At 38.2% G+C, this 15482-nt stretch overlaps 2 protein-coding genes across 2 annotated transcripts in view; one reads left to right on the top strand and one right to left on the bottom strand.

Moving 5' to 3' along the window:
- LOC116469888 (fucose-1-phosphate guanylyltransferase) overlaps positions 1 to 15482 on the top strand; it is a 341977-nt gene that overhangs the window by 260823 nt on the left and 65672 nt on the right. Inside the window, exon 23 of the mRNA XM_032155579.2 lies at positions 2632 to 2741. Within this exon, the coding sequence (XP_032011470.1) occupies positions 2632 to 2741 (110 nt within the window). The remainder of the gene's footprint in view (positions 1 to 2631; positions 2742 to 15482) is intronic.
- Positions 8672 to 15482, bottom strand: part of LRRC53 (leucine rich repeat containing 53) — a 42032-nt gene continuing 35221 nt past the window's right edge. Inside the window, exons 4-5 of the mRNA XM_058439666.1 lie at positions 14611 to 15126; positions 8672 to 11500 (exon numbers count right to left, since the gene is read on the bottom strand). Of these exons, the coding sequence (XP_058295649.1) occupies positions 9183 to 11500; positions 14611 to 15126 (2834 nt within the window). The 3' untranslated portion in view covers positions 8672 to 9182. The remainder of the gene's footprint in view (positions 11501 to 14610; positions 15127 to 15482) is intronic.

The raw sequence follows: 15482 nt of genomic DNA, 5'->3' as shown, positions 1-15482 counted from the left end.
CTTTGCAGAATCTACTTTGAATAATGAAGAATTAAATATCATTCATCTTAAACTGATTTTCCAGACACACTGCCAAGAAGCAAACAAGTAACTCTATATTTTTGATACCAGAATCTCAAAGAGTTTCAAAGGGGGATGGTTGGCACCTGCATCTGAGTTTAACTCATTTTATGACTAGTCCCTCCCACCCATTAGACTATGCACAACTATTTTAAATGTGCTCACCATACTGGCTTATGTACTTATAGCTACACCAGCTCAACAATATCCAAATGATCATAAGGCAACGAAGTAGAGTTAGAAGATCAATGATTGCTGAGCATCAGTTTGTTTGCTTCTTGATTTACCTCATTCCAGAAATAATTTAAAAATAGTCAAGAGTGGCCCAGCAAGGGCTCATGCCTGTAATCCCAGCACTTTGGGAGGCCGAGGCAGGAGGATCACGAGGTCAGGAGATCAAGACCATCCTACTAACACAGTGAAATCCCATCTCTACCAAAAATACAAAAAATTAGCTGGGGGTGGTGGCACGTGCCTGTAGTCCCAGCTATTTGGGAGGCTGAGGCAGGAGAATCACTTGAACCTGGGAGGCAGAGGCTGCAGTGAGCCCAGATCACGTCACTGCACTCCAGCCTGGGTGACACAGTGAGACTCTGTCTCGAGAAAAAAAAAAAAAGTCAAGAGTAACCAGTGAAAGTACTCCAAAATGCCTAATTTTTTGTGACACAGAAGACATATTTGATAAGTAGTGACATATTTGATAAGAACACAATCTAAACAAAAAAATGAGTGGATATATTTACCTCTGAAATTAGTAACATGTTTTATAAAATGAGAAAACCTAATTCTGGTGCAGATGTATTGATAACCCTCACACACATGCTGTTGAGAGTATAAATTTAGTACAACTGTTACAATAATTGTTGTACTGAAGTCTTTAAAGTAGTTATGCCTTTGGCACATCGTTTTCACTCCTCAAAATATCATAAATGAATAATCTATGAAATCTGGCAACTCATGTTGAAAAGATATTCTTTGAAGTGTTTACACCCAAATTTGGAAAAACCTAAAATTGGGAAATGATTAAAAACTAAATGCAGAGTCATTAAAATATGTTAACGTAGAGTGTTAATAACATGAGAAAATGCTTGATTGCTTAGATTAACTCTTTAATATTTAGAAAAAAAGAATTACATAATTGTATATTGACATAAGGTCAATGATGTAAAGAATATATAAGAAATATGTGAAATATTTTAACAATGGTTTCTTCTAAATGATAACATTTATTCCTTCTAATTCTCTTAATTTTTTAAGCTTCTACAAAGAAGTATTAATTTACAATTGGCAAAATTAGGTAATCATTCAGAATAATCCATAAAGCAAAGTGTTGATCAAATCACATTGCATATAATTTCACTAGACCTACTGAAAGTGCATGGATAAACAGAATCTGATGGGAGTAAATTTTGGTAGAGTAGAGGTAGTTGTTGTGGCTTATATCTCAAAAGTCATTAAGATATAGACAGATGCTTACAACACCGCAATCTAAAAGACAGGAAGCAGCAATGTCCTGGAACTTTATCCTCTCACTGATGCAGAGCAATTTTTGTGAGGAATAAACAGGGCATCATGTGTTGATTACAGAGTATTTTCATTATAATGTGTGCTAAAGAGAGCATGGATTTTGAAACAAAAGACTGCACCAACTATTAGTTACATGTAAAATGTTGATAAATTAAAAACTAGTTCTACACATAACAACAACAACAACACCTACTTTACATGGTGGTTAGGAGGATTAAAGGAGTTTATGTAGTTATCTACCATGATGCCTGATACAAAATGCATTCAGTCAAAGTAGCTACAAGCTTGGTTTCTAAGGGAGTATAGAAATCATTAGTTGCAGAACAGGAAATATTTAGCAATCAGGAATCTACAGTGAAGTTCTAAGAATCACAACACAGTGATGCAGACTTTGAGATGAACAATATTCAGAAATCCATGCAGGCAGGTAACACGACAGACTTCAATCAATGAGTATTGTTAGCTAAAATAAGGATTTGAAGTGTCCAAGAGAGTTTTAAAAATAACTACTTTATAAATATTAAAAATTAAAATCCCAACAACCTTGTAACCAGTAATAGGATTTAAGCTTTAAAAAATCTACTTTGCTCACGTGATACAGGTGCTATCAGAAGTGCAAATTTCAGTGGTATTCCATGTTTACTACATACAATATAAGCTCTTTAGCCTGGGATTTACGGCATTATACAGTCTTGTTTAATCTGCCTTTCAAGCTTTACTTCTTATAATATCATGTACATACCCTATACTTCAGACAAACAAAACTACTTGCTCCTTGCATATTCCTTCACTCCTTATAAATGCCCTGTGCTATTTATTGAGTCTGAAACCAAATGAGTGAACAATTATAAAGATAAATTTATAATATCAAATTATCCATCACTTTCTTTAGACCATTGGGGGAAAAAAGCCTAGAGGTCTCTTTGAATCTCTGCTGATGTTGCTCAGATTGATTTTTAATGCCTTTTTGTGTGTGTGTGTCTTCATTTGTTTCTTGAAATAAACATGTGAATTTCAAAACTGACATGACCATTTGGTTTGCAGCGGCTGCGGCAGCAGACATGGCTTACCACCACATCAGACCTCCCATTGGCTATTCCATTCCCAAGCCCATATCATCTCTGCTGATACGAGGGTGGAACGCATATCCTGAAGTGAGTAATTTTTATTTCCTCTTAGAAAATGTGTTATGGTCAAAATCTGTCACAAATAGTATAACTCCAAAGTCTACTTTCAGTGTGTATTTTAAGACTGTCAAGGCAGGAAGACTGATTTGCCTTCTGCTCTTTAGTCTCTAATTGCCTCAAGAAGTCTGAGTATCTCATATTTCTTAGCTGCTGCTTTCTGATTTTGAAACGTTTCTCACAACTGATTAGTAAAAGAGGGACCAGGGTATGACAGATAACTCAGTCTCATCTCAGCTGCAATTTTTATTAACTACGCATGAGCCACACTTAGTCATTTTCTGAAGCAAGAAATTTGGCACAAGATGGATTTGTGTTGGCTTTTAAACATGAGGCAGGCCTCAGAATAGGTGGTCTTCAGCAGCACTGGCTCACGTAGGAGGCAGAAGACCTGGGTCCTAATCCCTCTCTAACTTTCTGAGTTGACAGTATTATGATGTGGTTAACAGCATAGACTTAGAATTCAAATGGAGTGATCAATGTTATGGAAGGGATATGTAAACAGTAAAATAAATTTTTAAATATGATCATAGGTCTAGAACAATAGAGAGGGAATAGTCGTATCATCACAGAATGAAATTCCAAACAATCTGCCTGCAAGAAAAGATTAAGTATGCAGAAAGGTTGTGTCTGCTTTGTTCTGAGATTCACAGAGGAGATTGTACAACTTCTTTCCTAGTAACACAGTTCAGTCAAGTGTCTAGTAATCTTTCTGCCAGTATATTTTGTTGTCTATTAAAATCCTTGTGTTTTGATATCAATCGATTCCATTGCTCAGAGTGGAGCATATTAGTTTGCATTCTTCACACTGGAGGACCTCATACATAAAGACCTAATGGTTTTTGTTTTTCCATCCTAAACTATCCTAGTTATTGTCCTCTCAAAATACAACTTTGTTTCTGATCCTTCCTAGGCACTTTATAGCTCTTCAATAAGAGAATAAAGTGAGGCTGTTATTATTTCAGGAAATATCTCACTTAGGACAAATAGAATAAGCCCCAGTCCAGATGCTTGAAAAGAGAAAGCAAATTTTCCATTCTTTTCCTAAAGGCAAAATCCAGACCAAGTCATTACCCAGTCTCATCTGTGTATACAGAAACTCTTAAGAAAAAAAATGAAGATCATTTTGGGATGTGGATTGAGTAACTCAGAAGATAAACTCTTATCCTGGCCATTCAACCTGATACGTTACATGTTTATTTGTTTAGAATCTTCCATCACTACCAAAATGTTAGCTCCATGAAAGCAGGGGCTTTTCGTTTTATTTTGTTCACTGCTATAACCCTAACATCTAAAGCTAGATGCTCAAGAATGTTTGTTGAGTAAATGAATGAATACCAGTATTGCCTATCAGTGCCTTCAATCCCTGCATCTGAATTTTGATGTCCAGAAAATTTCTTCTTGAAAATTACATCACATAAAGTAGTTTAGGAAAACATTTTCTTGTATTTCAGTATGAACTTCAGACATGTCTTCTCAGAAAAGGTATGTCAAGCACCTATTCTACAATTTCCTTCTCTCTGTGGGAAGCAAGCTATTGAGAGGTGACAACGTGCTAGCAGCCCTCACTCACTCTCGGTGCTTCCTTGGCCTCGTCGTCCACTCTGGCCACACTTGAGTAACCCTTCGACCCGCCACTGCACTGTGGGAACCCCTCTCTGGGCTGGTCGAGGCCAGAGCCAGCTCCCTCGGCTTGCCGGGAGGTGTGGAGGGAAAGGTGCAGGCGGGAACCGGCTGGCGCTCGCGGGCCAACTTGAGTTCTGGGTGGGCATGCTCTCGTACTCGGAGTGGCCAGCCAGCACCACCCCGGGGAGTGAGAGGCTCAGCACCCGGGCCAGCAGCTGCAGAGGGTGCACCGGGTCCCCCAACACTGCCGGCCCTCCTGCACCGCGCTCAAATTCTCACCAGGCCTCAGCCGCCTCCCCTCGGGGCAGGGTTTGGGACCTGCAGCCTGCCATGCCCGAGTCTCCCCCCACCCCCCACCGTGGGGTCCTGCGTGGCCCGAGCCTCCCTGATGGGCACCGCCCCCTGCTCCACAGCACCTGGTCCCATGGAACACCCAAGGGCTGAGGAGTGCAGGCATGTGGCACAGGACTAGCAGGCAGCTCCGCCCTCGGCCCTGGCCAGGGATCCACTAGGGCGAAGTCAGCTGGTCTCCTGTGTTGGGTGGGGTCTTGGAGAACTTTTATGTCTAGCTAGAGGATTGTAAATGCACCAATCAGCACTCTGTGTCTAGCTCAGAGAATGTAAACACGCCAATCAGCACCCTGTCAAAACGGACCAATCAGCTCTCTGTAAAATGGACGAATCAGCAGGATGTGGGTGGGGCCAGACAAGGGAATAAAAGCAGGGTGCCTGAGTCAGCAGCAGCTCAAGCCGCTAGGGTCATCATCTATGATGTGGAAGGTATGTTCTTTGGGTCTTGGCAATAAGTCTTGTTGGTGCTCACTCTTTGGTCCACGCTGCTTTTATGAGCTGTAATGCTCTCTGCGAAGGTCTGCAGCTTCACTCATGAAGCGAGCGAGACCACGAACCCACTGGAAGGAACAGGATAGACACACCGCCTTTAAGAGCTGTGACTCTCACCGCGAAGGTCTGCAGCTTCACTCCTAAAGTCAGCAAGACCACGAACCCACCAGAAGGAAGAAACTCGGGACATATCTGAACATCTGAAGGAACAAACTCTGGACACACCATCTTTAAGAACTGTAACACACCGTGCGGGTCTGCAGCTTCATTTTTGAAGTCAGCGAGATCAAGAACCCACCAATTCTGGACACACTGTGACAAAATTTACCATCAAATAACAATCAAGGGAATCCCTTTTTCTTTGAAGTGTCTCTTCATAATTATAGATAACAGGCATGTGGAATTTCTAATTTCAATATAAAGATAGGTCATTGGCAGGTTCTAAAAGCATTTTTCGGGTAGAATGGATGTCTCAAGCAAAGGGTTGGGAAATGACAAACAGATATTGGAATATGGCCAAAGAAGGATACCATTAAAAAAAAGAAAGGATAAAAATTAATTGCTTAGTAGAAAAGTTGTACTGCTAAGAAGTGAAGTTTATCAGCACAGAGTCTTTGTTCTGCTGATGAGATGCAGAGGGGAAGATGAAGAAATAGCATATTAGGAAAGCAAAGTCTTCAACTGACTTGCGGTATGTGGGTCTGCTAGTCAGTCGAGCCTGATTTGGCTCTGGTAACCACCTTAGGATAATGAAGTTGAGCTGCTTCTGTATGCGACACACTTGAGTCTTCCTTAATTGTCCAGTAAGGTCTTTACCATGTCAGCAAGCTGAGAGGCAAAGAAAAGGGAACAATGGGCTATATTTCATTCTTTCCTTCAACAATTATTTGTTGAGTTCCTGCTGTATACCTCCTAGGATAGGGGAAAGGGATTCAATAGAGATGTAAACTCTTAAATGGAGTTTAAGACCTGGTAGTTATATGGAGATTGATTTAATAAACATATTAATGATTCTATAGTTACCTGCCAAGGTTGAGAAAGACAAAATTCTGTGAGAATATATACTAAAAGAATACTACTTGCAAGTTGGGAGACAAAGACAGAATGTAGGTTAGTGAAGGCTTCCCAAAAAGAGTAACACTTGAGCTGAGATCATGAACAGGAGTTTTCTGAAAGAAGGCGGCTTGGTGAGAAAGAAAAACAGTCTAAGCAACCAGAACATACGAAAATTCATTGGGAGAACAGATACAAGGGAAAGACTAGTAGCAGTTGCTACATTGTAGCCGTGGAGAGGTTAAATCTCTGTATCAGGCATTATTTGAAACAAGCTCATCTTTAGATGGAGGACACTAACATCATGCTATCCTGGTCATTACTTTCTAGGTTATCAACTTTACTTCTCATTTTTTCTTGCATATCTGTCTTTACCTCATTCCTTGAATTTGAAGCACAGTATTTTCACCAGGATGTCTTCTTAGTCAAAACTCATAAACTAGAACATTGAGGAGAGTAAGAACAGTCTGCTGAAGATGGGAGAAGGCTGGAAAACAGTAAGAGGTAGAAAAAAAGCCTGATACTAGATAGTGACAGATTTTGCAAACTGGAACAGGAAATTTAGACATGAAATTATGGCAATTATATTTTTTCTCTAAAGGAGTGAAAAGATAAAAGTAATTTTTTAGAAAGTTCATCTGAGTTTGATACAAAGGATTTATTTACTTAAAAAATTGTAGTTTCTATGCTAAGGCAAGCACTGAATTATCTTGTAATGCTCATTGGAATAGCTAAGCATTGATTCTTAATATGTGGGCTGCAAACTATGTGTTCCAGATTACCCTGAAAAGTTTGCTGAAATGAAGATTCTGGGGCCCTAACCTAAGTTTGCTGAATGAAAATCTCTGAGATGGAGCCTGAAACTCCACATTTTAACAAGCACCCCAGGTGACTTGTGCCCAACAAAGATAGAAAACTAATGGGTTGAAACTCAAGCAAAAGACAAGTTGGAGCAGCCAGCTAGATTGCTGTTTGAGTAATCCAGTTGATTACAACACACAGACTACAGTGGTTACCATGGAGATTCAAGGGCAAGGGTAAACCTGAGAACTATTTCAAAGGAAACATCATAAAGAGGTTAAAGACTGGATTTCAGAAATGGAAGAGAGAAAAGAGACCAGGAGAACTAGGACTGCTGCCTCCTGAGAGTCAGCTAGTGACCAAGAGTACTCATTAGGCCTCTAGATATCAGAAATATTCTTGGCAGCCAGAGGAGAGAGAACAAAGCTAAAGGTGCGGAAGTAAGGTAACAGTGCTTTAAAGAAGAAAAAAAAAAAAAAAAAGGAAAAGGAAAGATAGCTACCAAGAAAAAAAGTGACCTGGTCTACAAAGATGAAGAAGCTGTCGATTAGGGTGGAATAAACTTATCATGCAAGAAGTTGGCATAGGTACTTGTCTCACCTTAAAGGTGCTTTAAAAATAAAGTGGGATCAGGCAAGGCAGATAGGTGGCATGGGAGTTAAGCTCAAGCAGAGATAATGAACCAAAATACCAGAGGAATTAGGAAAAAAGCAATAAAGCCTTGAATATTGGTGAGAAAAGACGGAGAGAGGTAAGAAGTTTAGGAAATTTCAAAATAAGAAACTTAAGTCATTTCCTAGCAATTCTGAATAGGAAGGGAAGCAAAAGAGGTGGGGTATGTAGGCGATATTTATATTGTTCTAATAATCTTGTAAGGTTTATAAAGCTTATTTATTATTATTATACCAAATGTCGATATAAAGATGTATAGACCTAGACAGGTATAGAAATAGGAGAAGAGGAAGTTTTTTTCCCTTTTAAACTTTTTGTTCCTCTACTAAAAAATGTAAAATAGTATAATATTCTAAACAGTGAAGGTATGCTTTAAATATTTTTTTAAGTGGTCCCAATGATTAAATTATTTGAATATATCTATATTTTTCAAATAAGCGTGGCTTTGAATGAGACATGTTTGCTCTGTTACTGTTTTTAAATTTAATATTTATAGCCACATTTAATTCCAGTGTACAAGGAGGAGTTCTCACTCCGAACAACAGTGGCATGCGAAACTCAAGAGAGCAAACCTTGAAAGCTACGTAATAATAGGTTATTTAGTTTTCAAAATCTTAAATTAATAACAATTGGCAGTAAAGCTTATTAAAATTCCTTTTGTTCAGGATCCATTGTGTTGATCTTCAAGCCCTGTTCTTCTAAAATGATTGAAGCTGAGATCTCCACCTAGTGGATTTATAGGATTTTGCAGATTTTTATGGAAACGGTCAACTATCCCTGGAAATCCTTAATTTTTTTCTCTTAGAGAAATAACAAGTTTTAAAGACTTCTACTTAAATCTAGGATAATTGTCAACAGGACAATTGCAAATGTATGAAACATACCAATATGCATATCAGTTAGACTACAGTTAACAAAGCTGAATTTTTATTTTCATACTATAATTAGGAAAACAGATCAAACAAAAATATGAATATATAATTATCCGTGTAGAAAGAAATATTGTAATACCCCTAATTGAGATGTGTATAATAATTTACATAAAATAAACGTCAAATGTAAATCTGCTCAAATACTCTTCTTAAGTAGTTTTTCATTTGTTTGAGGCTTTTTTTTTTTTTTCAATGTTTGCTTGCTTTTGCAAGACTTGGCAAAACTTTTCATACTTGTTTTTTCATTCCTTAGAGAAGCATACTCAGTTAATTGTGTCAGACGTATCCTATGACTCCATCTTTGATTTTTGTCACATATTCAACTCTCTGGTTTTATTTTATTGATAACAAAGAGTTACTGAGGACGTTGTTGTCCTCCAAAATGATGCATTTGTAATGCATGCAAAGGCTAGTGGGTGTGTGTATGTCCTCTTGAAGAAAGCTAAAGTAGAAAAGGATTATTATTTGAGTTATTTTGTTCACTTTATTCTGCTTCTAAAGGTGATGTAGTGGCATATTCAGTAGATGGTGGTGGATACAGTACAGGTTTTGAAGCAGAGTTTTCAGCTTCATTTATTGTGCTAGGAACTAAAAACACCTCGTTTTGTGCCTCAAAACTGTCTTTTAACCCTGGTAAGAAGGAAAACGCTTCATGTGTCTCCACTCTCATTGCACCTTCTTTATGTGCATTGTCTTTATCTGGTTGAATATTTTGAACTTCTCTAAAATTATGTATATTACTGTTAATTTCAGGATCTACTTCACTGCAAAGTATTCTATTTTGGGTTTCATGCGAACTTGTGATACTTAAATCTTTAGCTGTAATGTTCTCCTCGGCAGAGCTTGCATCATGTAATACACGTTTTTCACTTGTTCCATTTTCCCAAGTTTGCTGCCTTTCTTTTGTGTTGCCTTTTAAGGTCATTTGTGTGATCTGAATTAACATACTCGAATCTGTCTTGCTTTCATCAAGCATATTTTTCTCTTCTTTCCCTACTATTTTTATCTCTAGTGCTTCAGTGCCGTCATTTCTGGGCAATGCATTTGTGCTGTCAATTCCTTTTTCGCTACTATTGGTTAGGTGCCAAACGGCTTGACTACTAACAGGAGAAGTACTGATATCCTTGGGAAGTTCTATTCTATTTTGGTATGGAATTGAATTTGTCTTCATAAATGATAGGTTGTTCTTGGATTGCGTTTGGGGAATGAGAGAGGAATCATAAGTTTCTGTTTTTGAAAGTATTTTTTCTACATCGTTTTCTTCCTTATCCATAATACAGTTTTCCACAATTTGATGTGGTATTTGGGGTTTTGTCATTAATGTTTTTTCTTTATTTTCAAGCTGTGCATGACTTGAATTTTGCTCTCTGTGTTGCAAGGCTTCATTTTGGTCTAAAGTGCATTCCTTGTTGTAGCTGTCAGTCTTGTGAGCATCTAAAAGTTGTGTTTGATTCCTCGGGGACAAAGAAAACTGATTTAGCTCACTGGTCTTCGATACATTCTGTCCCATGTGCTCAGTGGACTCCATTGTCCCTTGGTCAGTAGCCCCCCTGGAATGTTGGAATGGTAAAACATCACTTCCTATATTTTCCCAAGTAGTTGGTAAATAACTAAGCACTTTTGATTGCAGCTGAGTTGCACCTTCCATTTGCTCAGTTGAGAATTGAGAATGTGAGTGCCTGTGCTCAGCATCAGTGGGTGTAGGCTGAGGCCATTTTGATGTGTTTCCATCAGGAATGTGGCCAGCTGAGTAACAGTTGCTTTCTATAGAGCTCTGGTTGACTACAGGCAAGTTGTTAGCGCTGAGCAGGGGGGCACATTTAGTGTTTCCTTGGTAATATGGGGTCTGCTTTGAGTCATGTTTCAGAGGCAGCCTCTTTGAAGTGAGTCTAACATAGTTGCTACTCTCTGACTGTTGAAGAAAATCTGCAGAAGACACAGTATTTATTTTCGCTTTTGTCTCAGAAGTTTTGGATAATTTCTTAGGAGGCAACAATACTTGCTTGCCTGACAAGGATTTTTCTGGATGGACTCTGACTTTTTTAAAAGGATGTAAATTTAATTTTATCTTTAAGTTTTGTCCTTTAATTTTCCCTTTGAGGTCAGACTGAGGGGTTCTCTTCCTTTTCAGAACCCATGAATTAGTAAACCATTTTTCTCCTTTGTTTCTCTCCCCAGGGTTGCTAAATTTTTTAACATCCAACTTAGTCAGTTGGTTACTTTGATTTTTCTGCCGTTTCCGAGGGGTTGATATTTTGGGTGACATCATCGACCTATTTATTTCTACTAAATCAGGATCATGGAAGCTAACCCTCTTTGGGGAATATGCTTTCTTGATTTTTGCTGATAATCCTGATAAATCTATGTTGTCCTCACTCATAAGAAATTTTTCTATTGCACTGTTAATTTGGATTTGCTCTTTCTCAGGCTTTGAGTGTTGTCTACGATTTGGCTTCTTTTCTTTCATATAATCTTCAAATTGCTCACAGGGCACATATTTACAGATAAGAGAATTGTCTGGCTGAAAATACCTAGGTTTGCTCTGTTTTAACAGTCCACAAGGATCATCATATTTTGATCTATGTTTTTGTACGATCTTTTGTACATACTGTTCCTCAGGCTCACAAGGCTTGGCTGATGAGCTTGTAATAAAATGTCTTTGCCTATGAGGTTGTAAGCCATTGTCGTCTTTTTCTATTGTAGGCTGCCATGATTCATTTGTTAAATGCTTCTCAAGACTTTCTCCTGCCAAGGCTGAAGCGGTTGTTGCATATCTTCTTCTAAATATGTCACTGCTGATATCTGTGGAACAATAAATGCAAGAATTTAGCACTTAGCAGGGTTTTATTACCCCAACCAAACAGATGCTTAGAAACCTTATGAAAAGTATAAAACTGACTCCTCTGATAATTGCAATTCTTGACTATTTCCTAATTTTTAACCAAACCTACAAAGGACATTTGTCACTTCCATATGTTTTGCAATGACACTCTTTATGGTCACACTGCAGTCAGTTGTGATGCTGACTTAAAAGTTGTGGAGTTAGAAATATAAATGTTATTTATAGTCATATATCTTTAGTTGTTGGTTAGGTTAGCTTTAAATATGAATAATATGTAAATCCTTTTTAAATGGCTATAGTAATTTTTTCCTGAATTCATTTCCCATTTGCAACTTAAATATTGGGCAGAACATGGGTGCAATATTGAGTAATGTTCAGGTTTCAGATAATCAATAACAAGATAATAATTTGACAATGAAAGGGAAATACTTGCAATATTATTGACTCAATGAAAGCAGAGACCATATCTGTTTTATTTCTCATAACTTAATAAAATGTTCATTAAATATTTGTTAAATAGGTATTTTGAAATGTAGCCTGGTTTGTGTGGCAGAAGTCTTTGCCTGGGACTTTTAAAATGGTACAAATTAATATAATATTTAATCTTATTAATATTATAACTTCTTCTGCTAGCTTCTTTTAAATGTCTGCCTGCAAATTCCTCTTAATGTTACAATCTTTCACTCACTAAAAGAAAACACTACATGATGAATGGTTCAGAAAGGAAGCTTCCTTTAACTGCTCGGGGATAGACATATCTACAGCCCTATAGGCACATGTAGAAGAAGGAAACTTGTACTGGCTTCTCCTTAATGTCTGCCTATAATCTCCTTTTACACATTAAATAATATTAATGACAAAAATAATAGTAATACCATTAATTGAGCACAAGCTAAGAGCTAGGCATTGTGCTCATATTGTACCTTCATCATCTCTTTTAATATTCACAAGAGACGTGATCCATTGGACAGATCCTACTTTCTTATAACTTTTACAGATGAAGGAATGAGCTTTAAAGAAGTTGAATGCTTTCCCCTAGTCACACATCAGCTAAGTGTTGAAACCAAGAATTGAGCCCAAGTCTATCTGACATTAAGCGACCCTACTGTCTTAACCACAATGCATCTAAAATTTAAACTTATTTATTAGTATACTTTCTATTGTTTCATGAAATTTTTTCATCCAGAGGAAGAAGTTTTTTATTCCATGAGAAAAAAAGGAATCTTAACTGCAAAAAATCCTAACAGCACTATTGCTATTTAAAAGGCTCATTTTTTTTTCATTTTTAACATTGTTAGGTGTTAGGCCTCAAAATTAACTTATAGTAGACAGGAGATGTACTCTCAGCTCCTAGGGGTGGGGATACTCCATCTCCAATTTTCCCCAAGAGGTAAACTAAGTCTCAGACTAGCATCTAATTCCAATCTAAGATCTGCTGTCAACATTCTAGGTGACCTTGGAGAAGCTACTTGTTCTCTGTGTATTAGAAGGTTGGACTAGATGGGAGCTTTATGTAAGTATACTTACATGTACTTACATATACATATACTTATGCTGGGGAAAGAATCTGTAGCCTTTGTCAGAGTCTCAGAGAGTTCTGTGACTCAAAGATAAACATTAAGAACTATTAGTCTAGGTCTAAAGTCCCCTCTACCCTGGAAAGTCTGTAATTCTTTTTCCAAGTCAGAAGGCATAATCAGAGTGGCAATTTTTTCTTTACCGATTTCTGTTCTGGAGCAGATGTGACCTTGGCTGTTTTCTCCTCAAATACCTGCCCTCTCTAGTTCTGGTACAATGCCTGGCATAGAGCAGCATTTCAGGTATTTCTTAAAAGTATTCATGTTAATCTGGCAAACCAGTGTTCTCAGTGTGAAAACAACAGACTGGGTTTTAAATGGTTAAGAGACCACATCCCCTTCAGTTATAGGAGTTTCCCACAGAGAAGCTCAGGCATTGGACAAAGTTAAAAGGTGAAATGAAACATCTGCCTAAGGTATGATTCTAATGAAAGGGTAAGTGCTTATTTCTTTATAAAATAAAGCCACTCTGACCTGGTTTCTATGGCGTATGTTTCTTTCCTCAGCCATCCCTCTCTTGTGTGAAATCATCAACCCCCAGACACTGGTAAGAACTGGAGTGTGGGAATGCAATGGAATAAACTCGCATCCTACCTTATAACATATGTGAGATAACATATGGTTTTATTCTTATCCAGTAGCCCCAAAATGCATCCTTAGGGCCAGACCCCTGTGGTAAGAATTTCTTGATACAGCACCTCTGTCAATTCATACTCTTAGAGAAAGCTCTGCTTGTTGTAAACCAATTCAAATAAATGACAGGAACCTCTTTACAGAGCGGCTGTCAACATTTTCACTGCTGAGCCTGAATGCATAGCCTTACTATTCAGGAAGAAAAAGGAAGACGTTTAATTCATTGCCTCCACCTGAATATTGACGTCGCCCATGTACAGTGGGTAGATGTCACGGCCAGATTCACTTGGCTCCCAGCGTGGGACGATGAATTAAGTCCTGACTTTCCCTGGACTGGGAAGTTATCATCCCTGACAGCTCAGCAAGCAAAGTATGTTTCTTGACATCACTCCTGAAATGAATCACTAGCATTCGAGGGCCCATTCTTCTAACGTGTCATGCTCTGGGAAGGTTGCTTACTGCAGAATTGGCATTAGAGCTCGAAGGATGTTGAAATAAAAGCTGATACTAGCCATCCCATAGATCTTAACAGCACTATTGCTATTTAAAAGGCTACTTTTTTTCTTTTTTTAACATTGTTAGGTGTTGGGCCTCAAAATTTACTTTTAGCAGCCAGGAGATGTAGTCTCAGCTCCTAAAAGTAAGAACACTTCATCTCCACCTCAGCCCAAACACGCACGCACACACACACACACACACACACACACACACACACACACGCACAGTATTTTTAGAAAAGGAATAGACTAGTGCTATAGTGATTTTTATAGCATTTCCTGTTGAGGAAATTAAAGCAGGGAGGCTCCCTCCTTCAAAAAGAATTAAACGGAGTGAGATTTTCTAAAACAAGACAAACTCACCTTCTGTTCTTATTATATGATGTTGCAGAGTTTGAGGCTGGACTTCTCCAGGCTCAAGATTCCTTAGCTTTTGAACTTTCCTTGGATTATATGTTGTAAGTAAGCCTGCTTCATTAAAAGCTGTCGTATTTCTAGGAGGCTCTGAACATCCTGAATGCAGCAGTCTACCATCCTGGCAAAATAAAGTGCTGCCTACCCCATGGTCTTTCCTTTTCAGGTTTCTAAATGATCCATCAAGGGTTGCGGACTCAGAGGCCGATGTTGCTTGATGGCTATTTTCCTGTAAAAGTGGCATTTCCTTTCTGGACCCCACAATGGACATGACCTTTATCTCGTTTTCCTGAGTTAAGTGGCAGTTACAGTATCCCTTAGCGTGGTAATTTCTTGCCTGGCGAGCACACAGGGGTTCATCGAAGGTTCTGCAACAAAGGTTTTCTGATGTGTGTTCATTTGCTTTGCCTTGTTGGAGTTTCCAGTTAAATACAACTAAACCTAGGCAAGTGAGACCAACAGCTCCTGTGACAAATAGAGAGACCATTAAAAGATAACATCTTGGGAAGAAACATATAAATCATCAAATGTAAAAACCACAAACATAAAGGTTAATGGCTTGAAAGATATCAGAATGGGTAGGAAGTCCTTCACCATTTGGAAAAATATCAGTCCGGACAGAGGCTACCATTGACATTGTTCTGCTTTCCAATTTGGATCTTTATACATATTAAAAATTATAAGAAACAACACCATCTGGAATCTCTTTGGTAGAAAAAAAGGCTGTTTCATGAACTGAAACTCATTTAAGATAAAACAGTTCCTGCAGTAACATTATTTTTTCTGTCTCTGTTACCTCCTTTTATGAACTCTCGTAATGG

This window comes from Hylobates moloch, unplaced genomic scaffold, assembly GCF_009828535.3.
Source record: "Hylobates moloch isolate HMO894 unplaced genomic scaffold, HMol_V3 SCAFFOLD_5, whole genome shotgun sequence".
NCBI classification, from domain to species: Eukaryota; Metazoa; Chordata; class Mammalia; order Primates; family Hylobatidae; genus Hylobates; species Hylobates moloch.
This window is presented reverse-complemented; position numbering and strand designations above follow the sequence as displayed.